At 36.2% G+C, this 26,952-nt stretch overlaps 1 protein-coding gene across 1 annotated transcript in view; it reads right to left on the bottom strand.

Moving 5' to 3' along the window:
- The window catches only part of DMD (dystrophin), a 736,567-nt gene that overhangs the window by 496,030 nt on the left and 213,585 nt on the right, over positions 1-26,952 (bottom strand). Inside the window, exon 6 of the mRNA XM_033849482.2 lies at positions 8,610-8,799. Coding sequence (XP_033705373.2) covers positions 8,610-8,799 — 190 coding nt within the window. The remainder of the gene's footprint in view (positions 1-8,609; positions 8,800-26,952) is intronic.

The following is a 26,952-nucleotide window of genomic DNA, read 5'->3' as shown; positions in this document are numbered from 1 at the left end:
GGCTTTTATTCTGAATTATTTCCCTCCTAATCTGGTATGATAAAACTCAAGTTGATTTTCAAAGACGTATTGATAGTAATAGCTAAATTACTGAAACTCTCTAATTTTACTCTCCCCTACTGAATATGGAAATAATAGTACCAACACCAGAGGTTTTCAGTGAGAATCAAATTAGAGAATTGAAGTAAAAATGCTTTGTCAGTTATAAACAAGGAACAATTTAGTTAATTTTATTCTCATTAATTAACATAACTTTAATCTATTGATTTTAAAGAGTATGATATTAAGTTTATATCTTTAGTTTGACTTTTGTTTAATGGTAATTCATAAAATTAATAAGGATCTTTCACTTGAAGAAAGCTTTTTCAAAGTGCTTTAAATATTTATTACCTTATAAGAGCCTCAGAAAAGTTCTGTGGGGAATAAAAGACAGTCGTTATTAGGGGCTATCAAAATTGACTTTTCAGTATGCACAGTGTCTTCTTACCTATGTGAGCCTTTCTTTTAGTTTGTATATATAAAATTATAGAATCCAATGACTGAATTACAAAGTTATTCAACTTAGTGCTTCCCTTGTATCATTCCAGATAATAACTAACTTTAGTGGCAATATCCAAAAAAATAGGTCCTAAAGTTTCGATACACTGAATTAACATGTTTATATATGAAAGGGACCATGGTAAGATGGCTTAGAGTGTTATAACCCTTATAATCAAGTGATTAAACTCATTGTTTTATATCGAAGTTACTGTTTGCCACCACTGGATAAAAATAAATGGATTCTTATTTTCTATATTTAGTCTTCCCTGCTATAGGAGATAAAACACCAGTCTTGAACATTTGTCCTCATTGACTTTATTTCTACACTTTTAATTATTTTCACTGTTTCTTTTTTGGATTTTCTCTTGTGATCTACAGGGATTTCAGGGTCCAAACCTGGAACATAATAAACTACTGAATATAGTAAGATGACAAGCTGTGGCTCTTGAATCTATTCCTGAGTACTGCAATCCATAGTACTGTGACTGTGTATGAACTTTTTACTGTAGAATAAAAGGTAAATAAAACTTTTCCATGTTTATATAAGAGAAGAAATCAACTGGCCTTATTGGAAAGAGTTTTTCAAGATCTTGGATAGATTACCTAAATACTTTTACTTTCTCCACAGTATGAATTTTACACCAAAGTTTTGCTAGTTCTTTGCCTTTTTTCACGGTTAAAACATTTAAGAGAGTCTCTAAAGCTATGTCCTTTTGAAGAGCAGAAGATGGCATCATTAAGACCAATCCTATGCTACAGTAAGTAATATTTTAGAGACTTTTAGATATATTTCTGAATGGAGAAATTCAAGTAACAATGACATTGATTTCTGTGTAATATTATGTATTTCTATGGAGTCCATGTCGATGCCCTTCAGTTTTAGATCTTTGACCTAGATCTTTTTCCAAATGTTAGATCCACATTCATAACTACTTCAAGGGAGGTGATATTTTCACCTCTACTATTCATAGACACCTGAAAACCAGCCACATTCTTTTTTTTTTTTTGGTTATCCATTTTACTTCACTGATATTTTTAAACATCTTTATTGGAGTATAATTGCTTTACATTGTTGTGTTAATTTCTGCTGTATAACAAAGTGAATCAGCTATACTAATTTTTAATTTTTATTTTATGTTGGAATGTAGTTAATTAACAATGTTGTGATAGTTTCAGGTGTACAGCAAAGTGATTTGGTTATACATGTTCATGTGTCTATTACTCTTTTTCAAATTCTTTTCCCATTTAGGTTGTTATATAATACTGATCACAGTTCCCTGTGCTATATAGTAGGTCCTTGTTGGTTATCCATTTTAAATATAGCAGTGTGTACATGTCAATTCCAAACTCCCTAACTATCCCTTCCCTCCACTCTTCTACCCTGGTAACCATAAGTTCATTCTCTAAGTTGGTGAGTCTGTTTCTGTTTTGTAAATAAGTTCATCTGTATCATTTCATTTTAGATTCTGCATATAAGCGATATTATACGGTATTTCTCTTTCTCTGACTTACTTCACTCAGTATGACAGTCTCTAAGTCCATCCATGTTGCTGCAAATGGCATTCTTTCATTCTTTTTAATGGCCGAGTAATATTCCATTGTATAATTGAAGAATAAAAACCATATGATCATCTCAGTAGATGCAGAAAAAGCTTTTGACAAAACTCAGCACCATTTATGATAAAAACTCTCCAGAAAGTGGGCATGGAGGGAACATACCTCAACATAATAAAGGCCATATACGATGAACCTACAGTTAACATCATACTCAATGGTGAAAAGCTGAAAGCATTTCCTTTAAGATCAGGAACAAGACAAGGATGTCCACTCTTGCCACTTTTTTTTTTTTTTTTTTTTTTTTTTGCGGTACGCGGGCCTCTCACTGCTGCGGCCTCTCCCGTTGCGGAGCACAGGCTCCGGACGCACAGGCTCAGTGGCCATGGCTCACAGGCCCCGCCGCTCCGCGGCATGTGGGATCTTCCCGGATCGGGGCACGAACCCGTGTCCCCTGCATCGGCAGGCGGACTCTCAACCACTGCGCCACCAGGGAAGCCCTCTTGCCACTTTTATTCAACATAGTTTTGGAAGTCCTAGCCATGGCAATCAGAGAAGAAAAAGAAATAACGGGAATCCAAATTGAAAAAGAAGAAGTTAAACTGTCACTGTTTGCAGATGACATGATACTATACATAGAAAATCCTAAAGCTGTTACCAGAAAACTACTAGAGCTCATCAATGAATCTGGTAAAGCTGCAGGTTACAAAATTAATACACAGAAACCTGTTGCATTTTCTATACACTAACAACGAAAGATCAGAAAGAGAAATTAGGGAAACAATCCCATTTACCACTGCATCAAAAAGAATAAAATACCTAGGAATAAACCTATCTAAGGAGACAGAAGACCTGTACTCTGAAAACTCTAAGATGCTGATGAAAGAAATCGAAGATGACACAAACAGACAGAAAGACATACCATGTTCTGGGACTGGAAAAATCAATATTGCTAAAATGACTCTACTACCCAAGGCAATCCACAGATTGAATGCAATCCCTATCAAATTACCAATGGCATTTTTCACAGAACTAAAACAAAAAAATCTTAAAATTTGTATGGAGACACAAAAGACCCCGGATAGCCAAAGCAATCTTGAGAAAGCCGCATTCTTGACTTCTCTTCCCATAACTATTTTTCCTCTTTAATTCTGCAACTCTGTAAGGCACCCAGTCATGCCAAATGGTAAGCAGTCAGTGACTCCTCACTGTACCTCACATTTCCCCCTCACCTCTTCCTCCCATAATCTACATCACAATGTTAGTTTTTTCCCTCCAAATAGCTCACACATCTGTTTCCTTTGTTCAACCTCAACACCTTAATGATCATTTCTTGCTTGGAATATTACAGAAACAACTTTCTAACTTTTGTTCCTGGACAGGTCTCATATCCTTCCAATTCATTCTCCTCACAGCTCCCAGAGCGATCTTTCAAAAACATAAGTTAGGTTATTCCATTTCCTTGCTTAAAAACGTGCTGTGACTTCCCACAGACTACAGATAAAGTCCAAACTCTCAAAGATAGGCGGACAGAGGGAGGGAAAGACAGCTAACACATACCGAACACTTTGAGCGCAGCACTCTGCCCCTCTGGTGGGCATTCTACGTGTATTCTATCAGTTATTCCTCACAAAATCCTGTGAAGTATTATTTTCATTGCACAGAAGAATATAACTGAGACTTAGAGGTTAGGCAATAAGTGGTCTTTCGGCTTACAAGGCTTATACTCTATCTACTATACCATGCTGCCTTTCTACATAATTTAGCCCCAGCTGATCTTTCCAAACTCATTTCTTATAATAATCATACCCCACCCATAGAGAAGTACCTTTCGATTCCTGAACTACCCAACTGTCCAGGACTTTCAACACGCTGTTTCCTTCCCTTTTGAACTCTGTGTATCTAGCCAACTCCTAACACATTCTTCTAACTTTCTCTGAACAGAAGTTCTCAACCTTGGCTGGACATGACAAGCGTGGAAAGAACATGCTGTGATCAATCCAGTTTGAATCTCTGGGGGTAGAACCCAGAGATCAGCATTTAAAAAATCTCTTCCAATGTATAAGAAAGACTGAAAAACACTGTTCTAGGTGAGTTTCCTGGCCTCTCTGGCAAGCTTACCTCAATTATCTTCTGTTTTTACTAGATCCTCTCTAGCCCTCTACTGTAACACTCATCACTCTACCATACAATTTTGTCTTAGCATAACTATCTTCACCTCTGGAATATAAGCATCCCAAGGGCAGAAATCATACTCTAACGCAGAGGCTTTTGAATATATGCTACACACTGATCCAGTATGTACACACACACGCACATATATGCAAACAGTTGAAACCAAAACTGCAGAAAATAATACCGACTCTTATTTAAGAGTGATGGACTCTTGTTATTTTCTATTCTATTAATTTTATTCCTTTCTGTTTAAAAACATGTGGATTGATACTCATTAATTACGTAACCTAGTACTTTGAACTACGTTTGAAAAACATCTCTCTAATCACATTCGTAATGCTAGTCCTAACACCATGCTAGGCATCCAACAGGTATTTAATAAAGATTTGATGAATCAATCAAAGTTCTTAGGGAACATATATATATATATATATAATGTTTTGTATATCAAAAATGGCAGGCAGACATCACTAGGCAAAAGAAAAACATCAAGGTAAACTTTCATAATCTTTAGACACCAAAGGAGAACGATTAAAAACTACATATAAGACTCAATTCAAATTATAGCAACAAAAAGGAATACACAGAGGGTTTTCTTTTCTTAGAATTAGGAATCTTCAGATTACCGCTCTCTTTTCAGATGCACCTAGAAATATGACAATCCAATTTATTCAGGATACTAATTTTGCTACTGAGGTTGCATTCTTCCTTCTTCCTTAGGAATGAATCAGTGGGCCAAGATACATTGTGAGCAACACTGAAGAAGCTAAATTCCCCAATTTCAATAACATATTAGAAATTTAAGGTAGCTTAATCAATTTCCAGGTGTACTCTGATGTACAATTCAAAATTTATCAACCTTGTCTCTCTGGAAGCGTTTTGTTTAATAGAAGAGCATTTCTACAGTGGGTGGGGGAGGGTGGGAGGAGACATAGGTAAAACAAATGAAATTAGAGGAGGGAGTGAGTTGAGAGATACGGCCTGAGACATGACCCAGAACACAGATGAGGGAATCTCAAATATTAATTGCTCCATAGTCTCTCTTGCTGAGAAAAAGACCCTAATTATGCCACCTTTATGACCATCTCTCCCCACCACATACCCATCCCCACACACCTTCTTTACAAGCTGGTATTACAATTATCTCTTGGGGGTGCTTAGAGAATCAGTTAAGATTGGTGAAATTCTTGTGAAACATTAGTAAACATGCAGAGTCTGCATGTTTAACTAACTATTTTCAGTTAGTTACCCACGGTTTTATGTTAGAACTTAGAACTGCGACCATCTTTACCAGTTCTCTAAGGCCCAAAGCAGGAAATGTTTTGGACACAGGAAGAATCTGATTCAATTATGAACATAGTTCTTCATTTTAAGAATAAATTTGCAATTTAAGAATTTTCAAACTGTCACCTCTTAGGGCTCTATATGGTACTCTGTAAAAATACATTGGCTTTAAGATTCCAGTTATACTGTCAGAAATAACAATACTTATAAGAAAAAAATCTCCTCATCCTAAAGCACAAGGTCAAATATAATGACTTTGCTCTTAGTAAGGAAAGTAAATAACATTTTTTTTCTAATATAAGGAAGAAACTTGAATGGCTTTCAGAGTGGAATTAATCAGGTTAATTCCATTCAGGAAGCATATACTTCCTAATACATGTATGCTTATCAAACCCAGGAATTGTAATTATTGCTGGGAGAATTAAACATCCTATGAAGTGGATGATAAGCAGTGATAGTCAGGTAGTCTAGTAAGAGCTGGAGTCTCCACATATAGAAACACCGATTGACAGTCACAGAGAAAAACCCATTTTCTGACCCCCTGTCCCCATTCAGCAGCATCTGTATAAAGTAAAACATCACTGCTTTTGGGTGGACAGATATATTGAAATCTGTTGGGAGAGCCGCTGCTCTGGCTAGGCATTTGGAGTTTCCTTTTTTAATATGTAAGAACTATTCTCGCTATACAGCATGAATCAAACAATGAATACAATGCCACCAGCTTCTGCAAATGAAGTGAAAGGCATACAGTTACACTTTATTCCCTCACACATATTACAGAACATTCGTTTTGTCCAAAATTTTAAAAAAGTTATCTTTGGAGGGGAAAAAAAGCAAACACTTCGATTTAGCTGAAATACTGAAACTGCATGTAATCTCCTAAGGTATGTGGTTTCATTTACTTTCAAGCTTGCCAATTTCCATTTGTTGCTTTTAAACCCCAGTATCTTGATTTAATTCTATCAGTTGAAATGTGCCATTAACAATAATCGATAGTTTCAGTAGTTCAGAGTTTTACCATGACATCTTCAAATCTTTCATCAAAAGACCATTATTCAGCCATCTAACTGAAAATCAGAGCTGGCTATAAATGTCATTCCTATCCATAAAATGTAGTTTCAACCTCAGGCAACTGGAATCTATAGAAGACACAATATTAACTGAGAGGGAATGAGAAATTGTCTCTTTTAAAATAACACTGGAATCTTAGTTAGTCCTACTACAGTTAAGGGAAAATGATATGTCTACGGTTTTCAGGAACTCTAAGGGAGTTTTATATGGCTTTTAAGAGTAAATACAGTTTTATGAGTAATATAGAATAAGCTAAGAAAGTTTCCTCGGCACCATTTCCAACTATTTTTGAAAGAGATCAGAAATCTAAACACAAAATGTACTTTATTCTCCATTCTTCCACAGTAAACATAGTTAGGAAACACTGCAGTTTTTTTCTTTAATGATTCAGAATCTTGCAGTTTCTCATGATGAGAAGTTTGTATATGAATTTTCACTGTATAAGTACTATAGATATAAATACAAAAAGTATAGGAGATAGATGGATGTATCCTTGTTTTGCCCTCAACAAGACATCCATCAATTTAAGAAATATTTTATTAAGTCCCTATTATAAAACTGAGTCACTGGATTTATTTTTAAAAGGAAACTGCTTTAAAAAATCCACTTAAAGTTTTACTCTTTATTTACCATAGCTGAGGGGAGTATGTGAATCCACGTATCTAAAATTCTAGGGTGGCTTTATGGGCATGGACAAGGAGAAATAAAATTTTACTTATGAAATATCATAAATCAAATATGTTACAGCAGCACATTTTCTAACTGTTTACCTAAGAGTGACCAAAAAACGAACTTTACACTGCATTTCCATTCACAAGCCATGGGAGATACCTGGGAAGATAAAGTCAGGTGTTGTTCTAAACAAACTACCTCCAAATGATCAAACTAACTCAACACACATTGTGGGGGAGCAAGTGGGGGCCGAGGATAATGATAAAGAATGAGGAATCCAAGAAGCTCTAAACTGCCACTGTCATCTACTCTACATACGAGAGCATCCGAGTAGATCACATGTCCTATCGAAACAGAAGAAAAGAAGGAGAACAACAAGGAGGGGAGGAGATGAAACTTTGCTTAATATGATTTGATTTTGGAATTATTTTTCAGCCTAGGATATACTATCCCTTTTTTCATCATAATTTTAAAATATTAAAAAACTGAAGTTAGTCCTAAAAATGGATCCTATTATTCTAACACTCCAAATTTTCTTTGCGGTACTAGTAAACTTCTTATATCAAGTCAGAAGACTCAACTATACATAACGAAACTCCATTGTAGGTCAGGAAAATTATGTCAGGTCCTGAACGTAGGCATCAGGAGCCTTCCTGAACTACAGAATAAGATTCTCACCAAGACTTCATGTAAACAAAACTACCTGAAACTTCTGTTTTCACTGTTTATGCATATGAAATTTTATAGCAAGAATTCTTGTTTCTAGGAAAAACAATTGTCGAAAATTGTGTGATCATTAACTATGACAGATTTAGCTATATCATTTTTATTTTCACAGATCATGTTAGGAAGAAAGCTATAAAATACCAGATTAACATTTCAAAACTTACTGGCAAGTAATGAAGGGAAACTGATTCAGTTAGCAACGCAAAATAAAACAGACAATTCATACAGATGCTTTCCATGTAAAATATTAAATAAACACTCAAAAATGGCAACTTTTTCAAATTTAATAAGCCAATCCCTAATTTATTCTTCTGAGCAAAGTTTCTTCTTATCAAAGCTCTAGCTTTACGGGCAAGTTTTTCCTGGTCAAAACCACACACTATTTAGAAGACTGGGGTATTAAATGAAATAATAAATGATTTTTCCTTTTTCCTCTGTCTCTCTTCTTCTAGCCCAAACGCTTAAATACATAAGGCCATGTAAAACAACTATTTTAGTTCGTCCACAGCGTATCAATTACAAGGACAAATGCTGAGAATTCTTCAACTGGATTCACAAGAGGGATAAGGTAGAAATGCTTGACTTACTTGCCATTGTTTCATCACCTCTCTTACTCCCTTGGAGTCTTCTAGGAGCCTTTCCTTATGGGTGGCATCCTGCAGGACGTTGGCAGTTGTTTCGGCTTCCGTAATCCAGGCAAGAAACTTCTCCAGGTCCAGCGGGAACTGTTGCAGTAATCTATGAGTTTCTTCCAAAGCAGTCTCTCGCTCACTCACTCTGCAAAAGAACAAATGTCCAGATGCAATTCTCCTCAAACATCAGAAAGGCGCACCCAGTGAATCCCACGAAAAGAGCAAAGTCCAGGGGACTAAATTGTAATATACGAACAAAGGGGTGAGTTGTTGCTAAAACTGCTCTTCAAAGCATCAACCACTAGAATAGCGTGTGTGTGTGTGTGTGTGTGTGTGTGTGTGTGTGTGTGTGTGTGTGTGTGTATTTGGACTTTTAGACTTTTGAAAGTTCACATGTGAATTTTACAAAAAAGAATTTTTTAAACTTTTTAGTTTCTGATGGTCAATTTTGAAAGTTTATTTTAATATGCTGCAAAAGTTTAAGCTAATCTTTATAGGTAAAACCCTAAAATCTATACCATGCTTATCTTTGATGTCACCTGAGGCAGGAAATCATGATTAGACAGGCCAGGAGAAATGCAAACCTAGAACAGAAAGTTGAACACTGAAAGAGAAGGGGACTGAAGAACAAAAGAGAACAAAAAGACTAAGAAGTAGGAAAACCATGTATTTCATAGAAACCATTGTACAAAATGTAATTTTGCATAACACTATCATGTTCTAATTGTGTTAGCTTTAATTTCCATTACCTGATGGTCATACAACTGAGAATATTTTCCAAAAGAAAAATTTTATGCGTAATGGAAAAAGTGGAGCCTAAAATCCAGACAGATCTGGGTTCAAATCCCAATATCCTCTACCAAGTGTGTGATATGACAAGTTACTCAACCTCTCTGATTTCTCATCTGCAATACATATTGCTGTGATAAGAGCGAAAATACAACAATGTGTGTAAAGCTGAGTGCCTCACACATTATGTAGTCTCATATTACGGTTGCTCAAAAATGTTAGTTCCCTCTGCCCACATCCCATTCTCATTTCTCTAATCTTTTAGACGGAATGAACCAAATTCCCTAATGACACAAAAGTCTAAAGAAAAGTTCTTCATATTTTCTGACAATATATATAACGCATGTATTGTGGATACACACACACATGCCCTCAGCAAACATCTACATAATAATAGCTTGGGAAGGAAAATTGCCTGAGGCAATAACAGTCCCATCTAAAAAAGATTCAGGTAAATTTTGTCTGCAGTGAGGAAATTAGTACTCTATTTACATGCCATATTTGCCTTCTATTATTACACAAACACTTTCTGGGATTAAACATAAGCTAAAAATGGATTTAAAAAAATTGAACACTTGAATATGATACACACTGCTTGTTAAGATGTGATTGCCAATAATTATGCAAAACTGCAATTTATTTCAGCAGCAACTTTATCATGGGATGTGCAAACCAGGCAATAAACAACTCCTGCCAAGCCAGCGGCAGCAAAGCCCCCGGAAGAGCTGTTTATTCATCATGGGTGAGGTTTTTGCTGAGCATACAGTCTTCCACAGTGTAGTTTCGGTGCTCATACTGGATAAAAATCTTCTGTCTGCATTAACTGGTGGAGGGTAGAATAGGTTTATGAGGATGCAGCTACTGGAAAAAAGGAAGCATTGCACTAAGCTATTTATCAACTCCTAAATAAACTTGAATACTGCACAGCTGAAAGGTAGCTTTGTGTTCTGGTTGGGCAAATCAGTTAAACCTCGCAGAGTTCAAGGGCTAACCTGAACTGCTGGCTCCCTGCTTATTTAGTTTCCAGGCAAATTATCAATGCAGGGAGAAATATCAAAATATCATTATTTGCTTATTTATTTACCTTTTTATTTAATATGATTTAAAAATTCAGAACCATTGCAACAACACTGAGAATCTTAATGTTATAATCTGTCATGAAACGTACAAATGTACAGGTTGAAACATGTGTAATTGCTAATGTTTGACCATTTCTGACCTACAAAAGGGGCAATTTCATCCCGTTCAACCTAATATTTTAGGTTGCCTCGTGCATTGCAAATCACTAAGATTTACTCCACCACCAGCTCCAAATCTGGCATAGAAATAAGCTGTCACATTGCAGAAGACAAATGCAGGGTTAGACACTGATATATATTCTAACATACTCCAAATTCACACGAAATAAAAGAGCAGTGTGAAACTCCCTCATGGCAGAGTGAAGCTTGGAGAATTAGATACTGTGCATTTTATTACCAGCTTCATCATCATCATGAGCTACACCTGATGCATCTTAGCTCCTCTGTCTTTAAAGAGAAACACCACTTCCCTCTGCTTCCAGAGAAAGTAACTAGTAAATAACTTTCTAAAATGTGATGCACATAAATCAGATGAAAGGGTTCTACCGAGACAATGAGATTTCCAGCCAAATCCTACCACTGAGTTTGCTGCTTTGTAAATTAGGCCCTTAGGGAAGAGCAGTAACTCTTTCAGGACCCTAAGGCACTGTTTTCCTAAACGATACCCTCGTGGTCTGAAATACTGACAACATCAGGCTGAATGTTTTCTAGTTTGGAAATACGTTAACAAAAATTCAACGGCAGCAATAGCAGAAAAATCTCTTTGATCAGAGGTGAGACTGTTATTTCCTGCTTGTGTGGGAGACTTAAGGCTGCATCCTTTCTCCTGAAATCAATCTATGTACACTGAATTCTTAAACTTTAATTGTGCCAAGTCTAGACTAGAAATGAGTCAAGGGTACTTGTATGCCATCTTTGTGCATTCCAAATAGCTCTGACTATATGCCATACTTTAAAATTTTCCGTTACCATATGGCTTTAAATGGCTTATATGATAAAATAAAAATGTAGAAATAATAAGAATCATAAAGAAACAAAAAAAAATTGGCCTAGAACAAAACTAAAGATCTGGAACATCAGGCTTCCCTGGTGGCGCACTGGTTAAGAATCCGCCTGCCAATGCAGGGGACAAGGGTTCAAGCCCTGGTCTGGGAAGATCCCACATACCGCGGAGCAACTAAGCCCGTGTACCACAGCTACTGAGCCTGTGCTCTAGAGCCCGCGAGCCACAACTACTGAAGCCCACATGCCACAACTACTGAAGCCTGCAGGCCTAGAGCCCGTGCTCTGCAACAAGAGAAGCCACCGCAACAAAAAGCCCGTGCACTGCAACGAAGAGTAGCCCCAGCTCGCTGCAACTAGAGAAAGCCCGCGCACAGCAACGAAGACCCAACGCAGCATAAAAAATAAATAAATAAAATAAGTCTATTAAAAAAAAAAAGATCTTGAACATAGATTTTTTTTTTTTTTAAATTCCCCTATCCAGATTATCAAATTATAGACCCTGGAGAAAATTCGGCTGAACTTTAAAAGTAAGAATGACCAGATATCATAAAATAGTAATAATGCTTTACAAGTATAATCTACTGCATTGGTTAAGTACTTTTTATATAACAAATTTTAATTACCAGCAATTCCAGCTTTATAATGCATAAAAATAGCTGAGAATTTGATGGAGTGTGGAATGGGACAGTGACTTCAAAAGGTTTTACTTCTATTCATAAGGGCACCATACACCAACCTCCATATATAAATACAGGCAGGGTGGTTCCCAAAGTCTGTTCCGCAGCCCAGCAGCATCAGCAGCAACTGAGAACTTATTAGAAATGCAAATTCTCAAGCCTTGCCCTAGACGTACTGAATCAGAAATTCTGTGTGTGGAGGCCAGCAAGCTGTAGATCAACAAGCCTTCCAGGTGATCCTGATATATGCTAAAGTTTGAGAATCACTGACGCTAGAGACCAAACTTTGAGAACTACTGGTGCAGTGGACGCTGTGCTGGGTCTGCCTAGACCCCTCTTCAGGACTGAAGTATGTTTTGGTTTAGCTTCTAGGAAAGCAACTGGAGGCAGGTTGCATCCAGTGACTGGTTAATGTGTGGGCTATAGAAGCCTGGTCCCCTTGCTCCGACTCAGGACAATTCGGGAAGGGAGCGGAGAGGAGGAGGGTTGACTGATGTTGTGGCTGCAACTGAATTAAAGCCCAGCTTCTCCTTCCGCCCTACTGTGCCTCCTTCCCCTTCCTCTCTCACAGGTGTTATCCTGAGAGCACTCTCCAGAAAAAATTCCTGCACGTTAACTGCTTTCTCAGGATCTGCCTTTTGGAGAACTTGACCTGCTGAACTGTCACACTAAATAAAAATTTGAAAAATATACTTGTTACAAAATGTATGTGGAGAAATACATAACTATACTTGCACAGATTGTGGTCTCAAAAGGAGACAGGACGGAGGATTCTCATACTCAGCAATTGAGCCTGAACAGCCACTGCACCTTTGGGTGCCCTTTAAGGAGATCTATAGATAAGGCAGAGTTGCATTATCACCAGTTAGAAGCAAGAATCTACTGAAGGGGCAAAGTGCTGGAGCTGCAAGAATCTACTGAAGGGGCAAAGTGCTGGAGCTATAAGGCTTAGTGCAATCCTGCAACTGCCCAAGAAGGTGCTCATCCAGAGACGAGTCTGCATAAAGGGGAAAAATCACAGAAGGCATGTCTTCAGTACCTCCATTTTCTTTTTAAGAACTGATTATCAATGATGCAATCAGGTAAGTAATAACCTGCTCCTTCATACACACACACCATGGTATCTCTGAATAAATCTCTAAGACTCCAGATTTTCTGTTAAGTTGAATATCACTAATTTCTTATGGGTCAACCTAATACACAAAAAGCAAAAGAGAAAAGGGAAACCTACTACTTTCCAAGGTAAGGCTGAAGAGCTTAATTAATGTATAGACAATATTCCATGATCAGATACATGGATGGGTGATAGTTAATCAGTGCCCTATATTATAGGACTTTTAATATATGCATATATAATAAATATATATATAAGCAAACAGAAACAAGCACATTGAATATTTTTAGGGAAAAAAAGGCTCAGTCTGATATAGAAGGCTATTTTGCCCAGGTGTTTCTGAAAGTGTGACAACTGGGGAAATTCACAGCACTTAGTCTTCTACTAAATAATACTTCCATCTGTGCCCTGGTATTGTCATGGAGTAACCAAATAAAACACTCTCAATCTTTCCTTCTTGGTTTATTTGCATTTTAACCACTAGCACTTCCTATGATATTTTTAGGGGAAGGATTACAGGATGACTTTCTTTTTTTTCCCTTTTTTTTGTTGTTAGACATAGATCACAGAAAGTGAGTACCTTAGCAGCAACCACTTGGACTTTGGACCAAAAGATTTCTGGCAACGTCAAACACTACTCATAGAACCAGAGTTAACCTGACATTCAAATTCTCTGTAACCATAACAGTCTCTACTAGTTTGCTAGTAAATAAATTAATTTTGATTAAAAAAAATAACTCTACGTTGTATTTGCAAGGGGCAGCTAGAATTTTATTACCTATGGCTATACAGCAGTTCGTAGAAAGGATTCCTTTTAATCTCCAGCAATTCTATTAGTAATGTACACTAATGAAAAGCATTAATCTAAGTCAAATCCTTCAATAATGCTTGGATTAGTATCCCGTTAGTTCCCTTTCTAGCAACAATTCTAAGACTGTGGCTTTATTTGTCTTTGGGCAACCCCCAAAAGGGTTGTGGCAATGAGAGGATGTTTCTCTTTTCTCCTCTGTTATCAAACTCTAAAGTGAGAAATATACTCTGTCCTTTTAATGGAACAATTGACAAAGGGTGTGAGATGAAGGCTGTAAGGTCCAGCATAGAAAATAAAATTGAAATCTAATAATCTATATAGCTCAATAAAGATTTTAAAGTATGCTCAGATTTATTCTCTCACCATTTCACAAGGTATCCCCTATTTTTTCTACTTACAGTGTGTTTCTCTGTTTCTTTGTATGCTTCCAGTTGGATGTTTCATTCCAGTGGGTTCAACCTCCACACAGATTATCTTTAAATCTGAACCTCATTCTTATTTCCACAAGCCTACCAACATCTCATTCATTAGGTGATCCATGCATCTAGTCCATATGTATTATGTGCCAGGATTTATGCTTGGTGATGGTGACACAAAAGTCAATGAGACATGGACATGGACTTCGGCATTTAACATATTCAACTCTGGTGGGGGAGACACATAGGTAAACATTTAACTATAGTTACAATATGATTTCGGTTATAGTTCATCTGGATTCCCTACCAGTAGCCCAAATGTAATATGCATCACACTGTATTCATGAACTTATATCTCAATTTGCCAAACAAGTGATAAACATTTGTTTATCAAATAAGCAAATGTTTATCTTTTTAAACGTTTGTTTCTTTTTCTCATCAAAGGAAGTGGGGATCATCTAGCTGGGCTTTATCTTAAAATACAGTGATGGATGCTCAATAAAAGTTTGCCTAATTGAATTGATTTTCATACAAATCAGAAACCTTTTAGATATATGTCATAGGTTACTGCTGGTTTCATTTTGCTGTTGGGAAGACTGATTCTGAGAGAACCATAATGACTTTCCCAAAGTTGCACACAAGTAAGTGGCAGAACTGGGATTATAGCCCAGGTCTTGCATCCTAAAAAAGAGGTTTTTCTAACTCTGAAAATAGATATTGGTGTCCACTCCTCTCTGATATATTCATTGTAGTAAAAGAAAGAAAAGTGCAGGAAAGTTTATGCCTCCGAATCCTGGCCTTCATTTTGGAGCACAAATTTATCTATCTGTTACTTTACCGTAAGCGGCATCATTGAAACACATATAAACCTACCCAGAGGGAACCCACACATGCAAAGATATTCTCTCACCCTAACTCTAGTAGAAAGATCTAGCCGGTCTTTGCTTCAACACAAAAAAAATCCATTTTCAACACAAATCTGCTGGTTTTCTGTTCACCGACATATGCATTATGAGGTTTTCATCTCCTCTCTCCTGAGGTCTGGTATTAAATTACTCAAACTCTCCACAGTTAATTGCAAACCACAACCTAAATGTTCCCAAAGTATTGCTGATTAGTTCTCAGAAAACTCATTCCTATCTTTCGTCACCCCAGACAACGCAGGATGACTTTCTGACATATGCAGAAGCAACACACTTGCACGAAGAAATAGATTAGTCCTCTAAAGATAAACCAGTTTTGAAGCTATCTATTTAAACTTTCTTCAATGCTACAGACGTTTTAGTAAAAAATATATATCACCTGAACTTTATCTTTGGATACTAAGGGAATATAGGTATTATCAGTCATGTAAGGAATTTCAAAATACACGTTCCATCTCTTTTATTTTTTTACTCTGTGGACATTTTTAAAATTGAGATTTGCACAATATATCATTAGAGAAAAAACCATAATTATACACTTTTCCTAAAAGCATTGGGATATTTCTGAAAAAAAATGTTAGGAGACAGCAGTAAAAATGTACTTTGTACTATTCTTTGTATTACTCACTTGACTTGTGTTTCAGGCATTTATCACTGAGAAAAATAAATTGATAAAAAATATACAAAATATTATGAACAAGTGCAGTATTCAAGATACTACCTTGGATGTTAACAAAAATGTTAACATTCTTTAGTCTAAGATCTGTGTTTTATATTTTTCTACTGATATAATACCTTAAGGTACTATTTGGAGAAGTTTAAAAATAATGTCGGAAGTAATTGATTACATTTGGTTTGGTTCACATACAGAGACTCAAAATATTATTTTGGATATTTACAGAACTGTAAAAAACCTTTAGAAAAAATGTACAGTTATACTACCATCCAGATGAATACAAACTTAGATTAGGGTTGGGTTTATAATTGGACACAATTTCTACTCTAAATAAATTCTCTCTGATTTGTAATAATGAGAATCTTTAAGTTGGTTTTGGTCACTGGTAGTGTTAATCTCTTTAAAAGATATATTTTCCTAATTGTTGATAAGCTAGATTGAGTAGCTTTCTTCTCTTCTAAAGGATATATGAAAACTAGGATAAAAACCAATGAAAAAGATCATCTCCTGGAAGTCTCACAAGACTGTGCAAATATGCATCCCCATCCCCAATAACTTAGAAAAAATAAAGAGAACAGTAGATTGTTAGATGCTGTTATATAATATTCAGAAGACAGCAAGGCAGGTTGGTTCAATTTTCTAAGATCAAAAGGCAAACGTATAGCAGATTCCCTTTAAAAGGAAAGAAGTGGCTAAAAACATATCAACTGATTATATGAACTTACAGTAGAGGTCTCCCAATGGAATTTAGAAATACGAACGATTTCATAATTCCTGATATGAACTTCAAGTTATAGTCTCTAAATATTTGTGACTTTTATTACTCAATTCCTCATTCAGCACTCTTGTGGTTAATAATGCACTTTTGAGAGTCCTTTAAATTCAACATTTATTGTTATAGAATTTTGCACTAAAACAATGCTCTTCAGTTTTCAAGCTCTCTGTGTATCTTCTCCTTTGATATGTTAAACAACTAGATGAGGTTAATGGGGTAGGTTGTTATTATCATCAACATTTTATAGTTGAGAAACCTGACTTTCAGAGAGGCTGGGCAGTTTCCAACGTAAGTGGCTCTAGTCCACTATGACATTCTCTCTTAAGGTAGACTTGCCAATCTCCCTGTGAGGTAAACATAATGGATATTAATATAGTACTATGCTCAAAAGCGCCTCATTTGCTGTGATTATTATAAGAATTAGGATTATGGTGTATATTTGTGTGAAGACAAAAATTATCATTCCTTTGCTTATCACCTTCAGCTGCCACCTAAGAGACCTATTAAAATGAATACTGCACTTTGGACTTGAAGTAGGCTTGAGGATTTTATTTTAAAAGAGGGCATTACAGTCAGGAATAAAATATTTTTATTCTTATGAAATAATAGAAAATTATAGTACATACGGTTGTGACCTTCTCATAATGGTAATTTATGTTTGCTAATGATACCAAGATAATCTGGAAATCTGTATCTTTTGAGAAATGTTTTACACTAAAATGATCTAACAAGAAAACCAAACCTTCGTATGTTTCTTTCCTAGAAATATTACAGTAAAATAGATACATTTTAATAAGACTGGTTGGGAAATGAATTAATCTCTCAAAGTGACTCTGTCTTGGTAGACTCTAAAAGAATTGCCCTTTTAATTTTCAATCCCTTTTAATGACTCAGATATGATTTATAAGACTTGTAGGATTACAAATAACTTGAGCTAATTAAAACTAATGATCAAAATAAAGATTTAAAGTTTCCTGCTTTCTCACTTTTAATTACTATGGGGAGAAACTACATTGAAAAGAACTAGATTATGTGAAATATACCGATGGCCTTCTATAAAATCAAGTCAAATTTATGAAGAATAGTAAAAAATTAAGGATTTATTTTTTCAAGTAAAACTACAACACTAAAGGAATAAATCTGAGGGCTGCACGTACTTTCAAAAATCCTCTTACTTACGAATGCACCGCTTATAAAAGGCTCTATATCTTCATTATCATCATCATCATCAGCCGTCATCATGAACTTACTGTAAATTCCTTGAGGACAAGGATTGACGCCACAGTTCCTGGCACTTAACACTCAATACATTAAATTAAAATGAAATAGGCACAGCTTCTAAAAATGAGAAGGTCACAATCCCTTGTTTCTAAAACACTGATAAATTAGAATTATTTCGTGATGCAAATTTACTGAATAATAATTTATATTTGTATAGAATTTTAAAGTTTATACATTGCTTTCTCATATACTATTTCAGTTGAACCTCACAGTAACTTATAGATATCCTCTTGTTTGTTACAGAGAATTGACTGCATAATAGACTATTACTCAGTTATAACTAAGGTGTTTAAAAATGAGAATAAGCAATCCTGTGATCAAAATTATGTTTTGCTTTGTAGAAGTGTGGATATTAAATCTTTGGAGCTTATATCTTTCATCAAGTTTTGTACTAGCAGTTAAAGTGAAATGGTGGACTATTTCACTGGGCAACATGACACATTTAATTGTCAGTGACTGAATCTCTGCTACTCTTACACGAAAACAATATATTTTTTGAAAAAAGAAATTAAATGTACTCCTGCAAAGAATGCTAATTCAATGTATTTTTAGGTGCATTGCAAAAACAGAGGGCAAAGCAAACAATAAGTTCTGTCAAAATGAATCCATTGGATTGGCAACTTTTCTGATAGACTGTAAGTTTGATCCTGGTCCAGAGATAGCATGTACCAAAAGGGCCTTAAAAGCCATCCTATCCAGGCACCCATTTGGCTCTGTCAGCCAACATATTCCTCCCTTCCCTGCTTTGCATCACCCGTAGATTGGAACAGATACCCTCTCTGTAGCTCCACTCATGTTCTGTCAAAAAAAAAAAAAAAACAATAAGGGAATTCCCTGGCAGTCCAGTGGTTGGGACTCCATGCTTTCACTGACGAGGGCCTGGGTTCAATCCCTGGTTGGGGAACTAAGATCCCGCAAGCCATGTGGAGTGGCCAATAACATAACATAATATAACATAGAACATAACGGAAGTGTTCATCATTAAAAAAAATTTAGTATGTCAGGGATGAGAATAGAGCATTGTGGCATAGCAGCAGAGATCTTCCTTCGTCACTTGACACTGATCTGTTTTTTTTTTTTATCTTAGTTCCCCGACCAGGGATTGAACCCGGGCCCCCACCCCACCCCACCCGCAATGAAAGTGCTGAGTCCTAACCACTGGACTGCCAGGGAATTCCTGAACACTGCTCTATTAATCAACATTCTTTGTGTAAAAGCATGAAATGGTTGCTAAACCACCCAGTTTACCTTGCACGTAGCAGGATTTCTCCAACTTAGTCATAGGAGTATAATGAAAGACCTTGTCAAATGTCCTGATGAAATGCAAATACACTGCTGCATTCTGCTTGTCTACCATTCTAAAAATTCTTCAGTGAAAAAAATTATTTTTGCCTCAAACATATAGGTAATATAAGTTTTTCTAAAACAATCTCTGTTTATGTGTATATCTGTGTTTGTTTTACTAAATTACCTGATTAGTCTCTGCAAGAAATGGGTTCATATTTCTCTCACAGCCTCCATGTAAGAAGCATTCATGATTTTACATGTCTTTGGTAGCTACAATAATATCTCCTGTGATTTTAATATAGAATTCAACTGCATTTGTCAACATCTAGTTAGAAGGCAATTAATATAGCTATGAAAGGAAGGTCATCATCACCCTTTTGTAGAGACCAGGGCATTTAATAAAGATGGTGGCAATAGATTATAACTGCAGTGATAATCACAGAATTTTTAAAGACTGTGCTAAACAACCTAGCAGATGTTAAATGTTTGCTCATTTCATTCAGTCTTATAAAATGGCAACTGGATCACCAAGAAAGAAAAGGTTAGGTTCTCAGAGAATAATGTTATTTCATTAATTGATAGATCAGTTCTCGTCGGGAAAAAATATTCAAACAAATCTTACAGACAACACGACAGAGGCTTTCTGGAAAGTGAGGGAGAATTTTGACCAACAGGGTCTTGAAGAGTGCTACTGGTATTCCGTGGCGAGGGGCTGGAGATGGTAGACTCCACATACAACAGAACACTGTTCCAAGTCCCATAATACTTTTGAATGTCCCACTAGATACGCACATAGGGCGAAACCCTGTTTATAAACACCTGAACCTAGAACTTAACTCAATTTTACATGCAAATATAAAAGACTTTTGTCAAGATTTTAATACACACTGATTTTTTCATAAATGCAACTAACTGCCATGAAAATCCAAGGAAAATTTTACATTGTGTTGTTAAGAATTTTGTCAAAAATTGTTTAGCGTTTTGGAAAATTACACTATGGATGGCCAGTGCCACTCACAGTATTTGAGTCCCGGTACAACACACCGGTGTCACCCCACATTTGTTGATATTGCATTCACAGTATAATCAACTAGAACCTTCATTTGTGTTCTGGTTTGATCCTGATTGAATCATTACATACTGAAATACATATTATTTTATTATAAATGACTCGTATTTCTCTTTAAAATTAAAGTCAGTGCATCCTTTTTAAAAAATGTGTCTGTAGGTAGGGTATATTATCTACAAATTTTAGTTTATGACAGTAAGGAAGGTGTTACAAAGTATTTGTTATAAGAAAGAAAGGGGTTGGCATTGGATCTGAGGAGGTTGAAAACCACTGATACAGAGCTACACGGAAATTTCAAGATGAGAACATTATACTGAAAATAAATAGAATTTTTAAAGGAGAGAATGAGGATATTTTCCCTCTGCATCCAACCCCTGATCCTTACAGCTCCATAGAGAACAGAACTGTATTTTTAAAATTGCTCACTTTTACAGCCAGCTGTGACTACCAGTGAAGCAGAGGTCTACTTCATATATGAACCTGAATTAAAAACGGCCAGGCCTTTAGTCAGTTCAGAGCCCACATTCTTGATTACATTTGACACAATAATCATCATCATATCTTAAGACTCAAATCAGCCTGACAGTGCTCGACTCAGGGCTGCTTCTCCCAATTAGCTGAAAATTGCAGCCCAGCTCATCTTCTAGGGAATAAGTTTACATTTACAATTTTGCTGTGGTGAAAAGGCAATGAACATGATGGAAAGAGCAAATCAACTTTCTAACTTATACAATAACTATTTTAAGTTCACTAACTCTAGTAAACCTGTTTTGACAGGAATGAAAAAGTATAGGCGTTTTGTTATTATTTTTTAAAAGATACACAAAGCTTAAGATAGCTAGAGTTTGGACTAGAAAGGGGGACATAAACACACACTGCGAATATTTTTAAAAATTATTTTCCAAATGAGAGCTTTCGGAAGGGACAGTCTTTTATGTAAAAGACATATTAAAATAATTTGCAAGTAATAGATAGGTCCTTATTATTTGGAAATGAAAAGTTACTAGATATCAGGGTCCTATACAATGAATTGACAATAAGATGCTAACAAGAGAACACTGTTTGTTAGCGTGACACAAGTGTTATTCTACGTATCTGGTTCAAAATCATTTCTCTTCTATATTTCTAGGGGAAAAATAATCAAGGAGATTTTTGTGCATTTTATTTCCTCAATTATGATACTTTTTGACCTGGATCAAGGCAGTTTGCATAGGCTATGGAAAAAAATGAACAATAGCAAGGTAGCCTCACTTCATGGCAGCATTTCAGATGGCTGTGCTGAAGATCTGCTCAGAGGAACAATGCCCTGATGTACCATTTGCTAAGTGGATGACAGCTCAGAGTCAGAAGACAGAAATATACAGATGAGACAAAGAAGAGGCTAAAAAAGTGAAAACAAAGAAATGCTGAGAAGCAGAATAACTAGAAAAGCAAGAAGATGCTGGAGGGGCCTGAGACAAGGATTTTCTAGCCATTGGGGATGGGGGAATACATGGGCAGGAATAGGAATATACGACCTGACCAAGCGTGTGAGACCCATGGGAAGCAACTGCAGAAAATAATGGAGAAACCATGGAGGCTGAAGTGGAGATCAAAAGGAATAGGCAGGGAGGCAAAGCTGGGGACAGGATCACATAAGAAGTGATAGAAATAATAAATAATAGAGGAGGCACCGTAAAGGCAATGCTTCTTCGAGTTCTAGTTTTCCCAAACATCCGTATTCATCCAAAGCTGAGCATTTCTTCCAAGACACCACGTTATGAATATCCTTAATTTTATGGATATCCCTAAAGAAGAAATATTTTTTTTATAGTACAGCTATATTTATGTGGGAATTAGGATGGATTTTTAAAGAGTAGTTTTTGATGCAAGTTTTAATCATCATGTAGGAAATAAGACAAGGCTGAATAAATGAATGTTCATCTATTATATATGTTCATTTATTATATGTATGCTGTATATAACATCATCTAAATTAATTTTCCCCCAAATTTTTATGATGTGAATTATTGAGAAAAGATAGTGCTAATGCTTCTCAGTGAATTAATTGATGTCTTTCTCCTCTAAGATTAGCCAACAATCTGATTACTGTAAGCAACATTTCCATAGGCTCTGTTCTCCTTTGGAAAACAAAGTTCACATTTTCTGTTGTTAGAGTAATTAAATCTTTGAAGAGTTTGTTTTAGACCTTTAGAAAAAAAAATCCTCATGTAAACCAACATTCTTTAAAATTATCTAGAAAAAACTATACATTCACATTTTTAAAAACACCACCACCCGCTGCTATGAGTATCACGAGGTTAATATATACACAGCAAAGTTTGGCAAAAATAATCAGAAATAAGCCTTAGCAATGAAATCCACATATTTAATTTTACTCTGTCATTACCTCAGAGTGTTTTTCCAAATTCTAGCAACCCGAATCGTAAAGAAATGGAATTAGAAATCCTTTGAGTGACTACTTCTTAAATTATGGATACCATGCTGTAAAGCATCTGGCTCATTCTAGTACTGGCATGATTTCTCAAAATTAAAAAAAAATGCTCTTTATATTTTGTTATTTAAATAAGCCTCTTAGTGATTAATCAACTGATTTGCTATAGCTGGTTTCAAGGTATATGCTAGCGACAATACTGATAATGGCACGACACTTTAAAACTCCACACAAGTAGATTACTCAACAATTTGGTCACTTTCCTATTCAGGTTCAGTCAGGTAAGTGTGGTTATGAATTGCTTTTGCTCGCCATAGGATGGGAGTTAAAATTTTTTTATCCAATTCTTATTTTGCTCGATGAGTCCTGCGACCGCAAAGAAGTAAAAGTTACCATATCGGGGGCTTCCCTGGTGGTGCAGTGGTTAAGAATCCACCTGCCAATGCAGAGGACATGGGTTCCATCCCTGGTCCGGGAAGATCCCACATGCCGCGGGGCAACTAAGCCCATGCACCACAACTACTGAGCCTGCGCTTTAGAGCCCGCGAGCCACAGCTACTGAAGCCCTCGGGCTTAGAGCCTGGGCTCTGCAACAAGGGAAGCCACCGCAATGAGAAGCCCGTGCACTGCAACGAAGACCCAACACAGCCGAAAATAAATTAATTAATTAAATAAATTTTAAAAAAAGATGACAGAGGTATTAACATTAAAAAAAAAGTTGCCATATCAAAATCCGTGCAAGGGGAGAGGCCGGTTTACAGGATTGACAATGAATGAGGTGGCACATCTAGGAAAGATGAATGCCATTCAGAATGACCACGCCGCTGAGTTTCATCTATCTGTTCACTTGGTGTCAAGGAAATTGTTGAAGTGAATTTCAAAAATTTTACAGTGGTTACTTAGAAATCACTGGCTCCCCAAGCAACTTTCTAAAGTTGAGCTCAGCTCTTCCATTTCCCTGCTGGAATGACAGAACACACCGCGACTTTACTGCTACTCCCCACCCGTCTTAGAGACCACTGTGTGTGTCACTAGTGCACCTTCCTTCTTCAATAAATGTTGTCAGTAGAAACAATTTGTGGATAAACTGTTTCTTTCTTTTTCCCTTTCTTAGTTACAACATTTGTACCATTATGTAACTACATTCTAGGACTGATTTAATAATTAGCTTATCATTAAGTAGTTTGAGTTCTTAGAGGAAAAATGACAGTCTCTAGAGGTAAAGATGTAGCTCATCATATACACTGTAAAACTGGAGTGTTTTTGATAGGCACATACGTATCTGATTTTTCATTTGAAAATATGAATATCATAATTTTCCCCACCTGATCATGTCTTGCCTGGAGCATATTTTAAAGTAGCTCTGAAAACTTGCAATGTGTGACATAATTATTTTAATCTCCATAAAAAATGATATGATAAAAGTATTGGCATAGCCTTGGTGCTAGAACTAAAAATACTGCATATATGTTTTGTGGAATATGTACTCAAATGATACAATAATAGTATTAAGGATACATTTTAAAAGTCTTGGTTATTAACCCAGTGCAAGTAACTTTAGAATTCTATAGATTCCCTCATTAAATTGTAACCGTATTGACAATTCTTCCTATATATGTTAGAAGGAATAAAAGTTAATAGAATGTTATATCTCTTCTTTGAGAAAAAGATATTATTATTATACTCTCCTAGCGTATGTATTCATAAACATAAATACAAGGAGAATTTTGTTCAGCGTCCTCAACACCCATTGCAGTACCTGGAAAAGAGTGAGCGCTTAATTTTTACCAAAGCAATTAATGAGAAAATGAAAACTATATGTTCATATCAGTCTTTTCACCTTAGATACTTTCATTATATAATAATGACACTAGTACACATGTAACTATTTGAGTCTTTTTCTTATAAAGTTAGAATCATTAGGCTCTACCAGATAACCCATTTCAAAAGCAAAATTTGGCAAAAAGTTGGAATAGAGATGAAGAAAATGGAGAGACACTTGCTTTTCCAAGAAGAATGGCACATGTTTGCTTAGATGCCCTCTTGCAGCCCGTCACAATGATGCTGGCAAAAGCAGAAAAGGGTTAATAGAACTATTTACATGTATGTACGTATGCATTAGAACTCTCTGAAGTATTGAAAAGTAACAAGTCACCCAACGTGAGAAAATTCTCAAAGAATCAGAGAACCCAAGATCACATAAATGATACTTCAGTGTAAACATAAGGAAAAGAAAAAGAAGTCTTCCCTCTTTTTCTTCAAATACAAGAATTTCTGTGTCAGAATTGTCACAAAGCTGGGGGTTTGAGCTTGGGAAAGTCATAGACTCCCTGTGTCTCAGTATCCTTTCCTGACTTATAAATATTTTGATAATGAAACTGGCAACACATTCAGTTAACTCAGACATGTAAAATGTTAAATTCATTTGAAATGTGGACTAGCAAATTGTAAAGATGTCTGTCTCCCTGGTTGTTGTTTGACAAGAGAGAGCAGAACTCAGCCCGAGTAAGCCATCCTGCCCTTTTACTTAGGGGCTTGCAGTCAAGAAGGAGTCCGCAAAATCCTGCTAGAACCGTGTTTCAACTCAGGTTCTCCAGACTCTACTGAGCAGCCCTGGCCTCTCCTCAGAGCAGATTGGTCTATCCATCAGGAACGGTTGCCAAGTGAGAAGTATACGGAGGGTGATTCACCACACCAAGTGCTTGGCTGGGCTTCTAGAAGCGCCTATCTGCCAGGGTAAATTTTTCTGTCACCAGCAGCAACCTAACAATTAGGCTAAATGCAATCATTAGCAGGTTGTAGATTATATGTTTTGTATGGGAAAAAAAAACCTGTAAGAGCTAGTCCCATGTTATTAACACGCTGATGAGGATAGAGTATCAAGGAGGGTTAATGGAGTTTGTTTCAGGGGAAAAAAATATGTATTAGCAGATCCCAGCAATTATAATAGACTCTTATTTATTGTTATTTGCTAAAATAGACACTTCTTTTACAAAAGGGATCCAAGATTATTTCTGTGATTTCTAAAGGATTTACCCTCCATTCTCACTGTGGAAAGTCTCAGGAAAACAAAGATAAGTCAAATATGCTGCGCCAGAGAATTGATCTCTCCCCTTCTCTGTCATCATTGTCATTGTCGTTTTCATAGTTGTCTTCCTTCTCCTTTTCCTCCTCTACTTTCTTTCTCTCTCTCTCCAATCCCTCTCCCTTATTTATCTATCCACCTATCTATATCTATCTATCTAACCATCCATCCATCCATGAAAATGTTCCTAAACTTCTAATAGAATATGAGGTTAAAATAATAGTTTGAAGGGAATAATAGAAAACGCCTACGTCTGAGTAGAGTCGAAGGCAGAATAACACAACTTCCCTTGATTAGTATGCAAATTTATAAATTTATGCCCAAGTGAAGAGTTGAGCTAATGGCACTTGAGAATACTACTTAGGTAACATCCAGTGAAATGATCTTCATGCAGCAGCCTAGGCTGGATGCTATGCCATCTCTCTTACAAATGCTTACTGAGGACTGAGTAGTGTACCAGTTACTATAGTGGCCCGTAAGATTCTTCTAGAGAAATCAGTTCCACGGTCAAAGTTATTAAACGTATGCACACTATATAGACTATCCTTTTCCTCACACATTCCCAAACACATATTGTGTATTCACAACGCATACACTGTAATAAAAGTCTGATTAATTCTACAGAAATTTGTTTACTTTGACTTAACCTGATCATGCCTAAACTTTTTTTTTTTTTCACCATGTACCCCTTCTTGAGTTAACTAGTTCTGGCAGAGACCCATTTGGGAAAAAAAAATAGAAGAAAAGTATAGGAGGGGGATAATCAGGATGCTAAAGTCACGTGTCCACCTGATGCTTGAAATTATTACACCGAGGCGTTACCCAGCCTGTTCTTGAATACTTCTACAACTCTACAAGGCAGCCTGTTCCACCTTTG

The sequence above is a fragment of the Tursiops truncatus genome, chromosome X (genome assembly GCF_011762595.2).
Source record: "Tursiops truncatus isolate mTurTru1 chromosome X, mTurTru1.mat.Y, whole genome shotgun sequence".
Lineage (NCBI taxonomy): Eukaryota > Metazoa > Chordata > Mammalia > Artiodactyla > Delphinidae > Tursiops > Tursiops truncatus.
The sequence above is the reverse complement of the archived record's forward strand: the minus strand, read 5'-3'. Positions and strand labels throughout refer to the sequence as shown.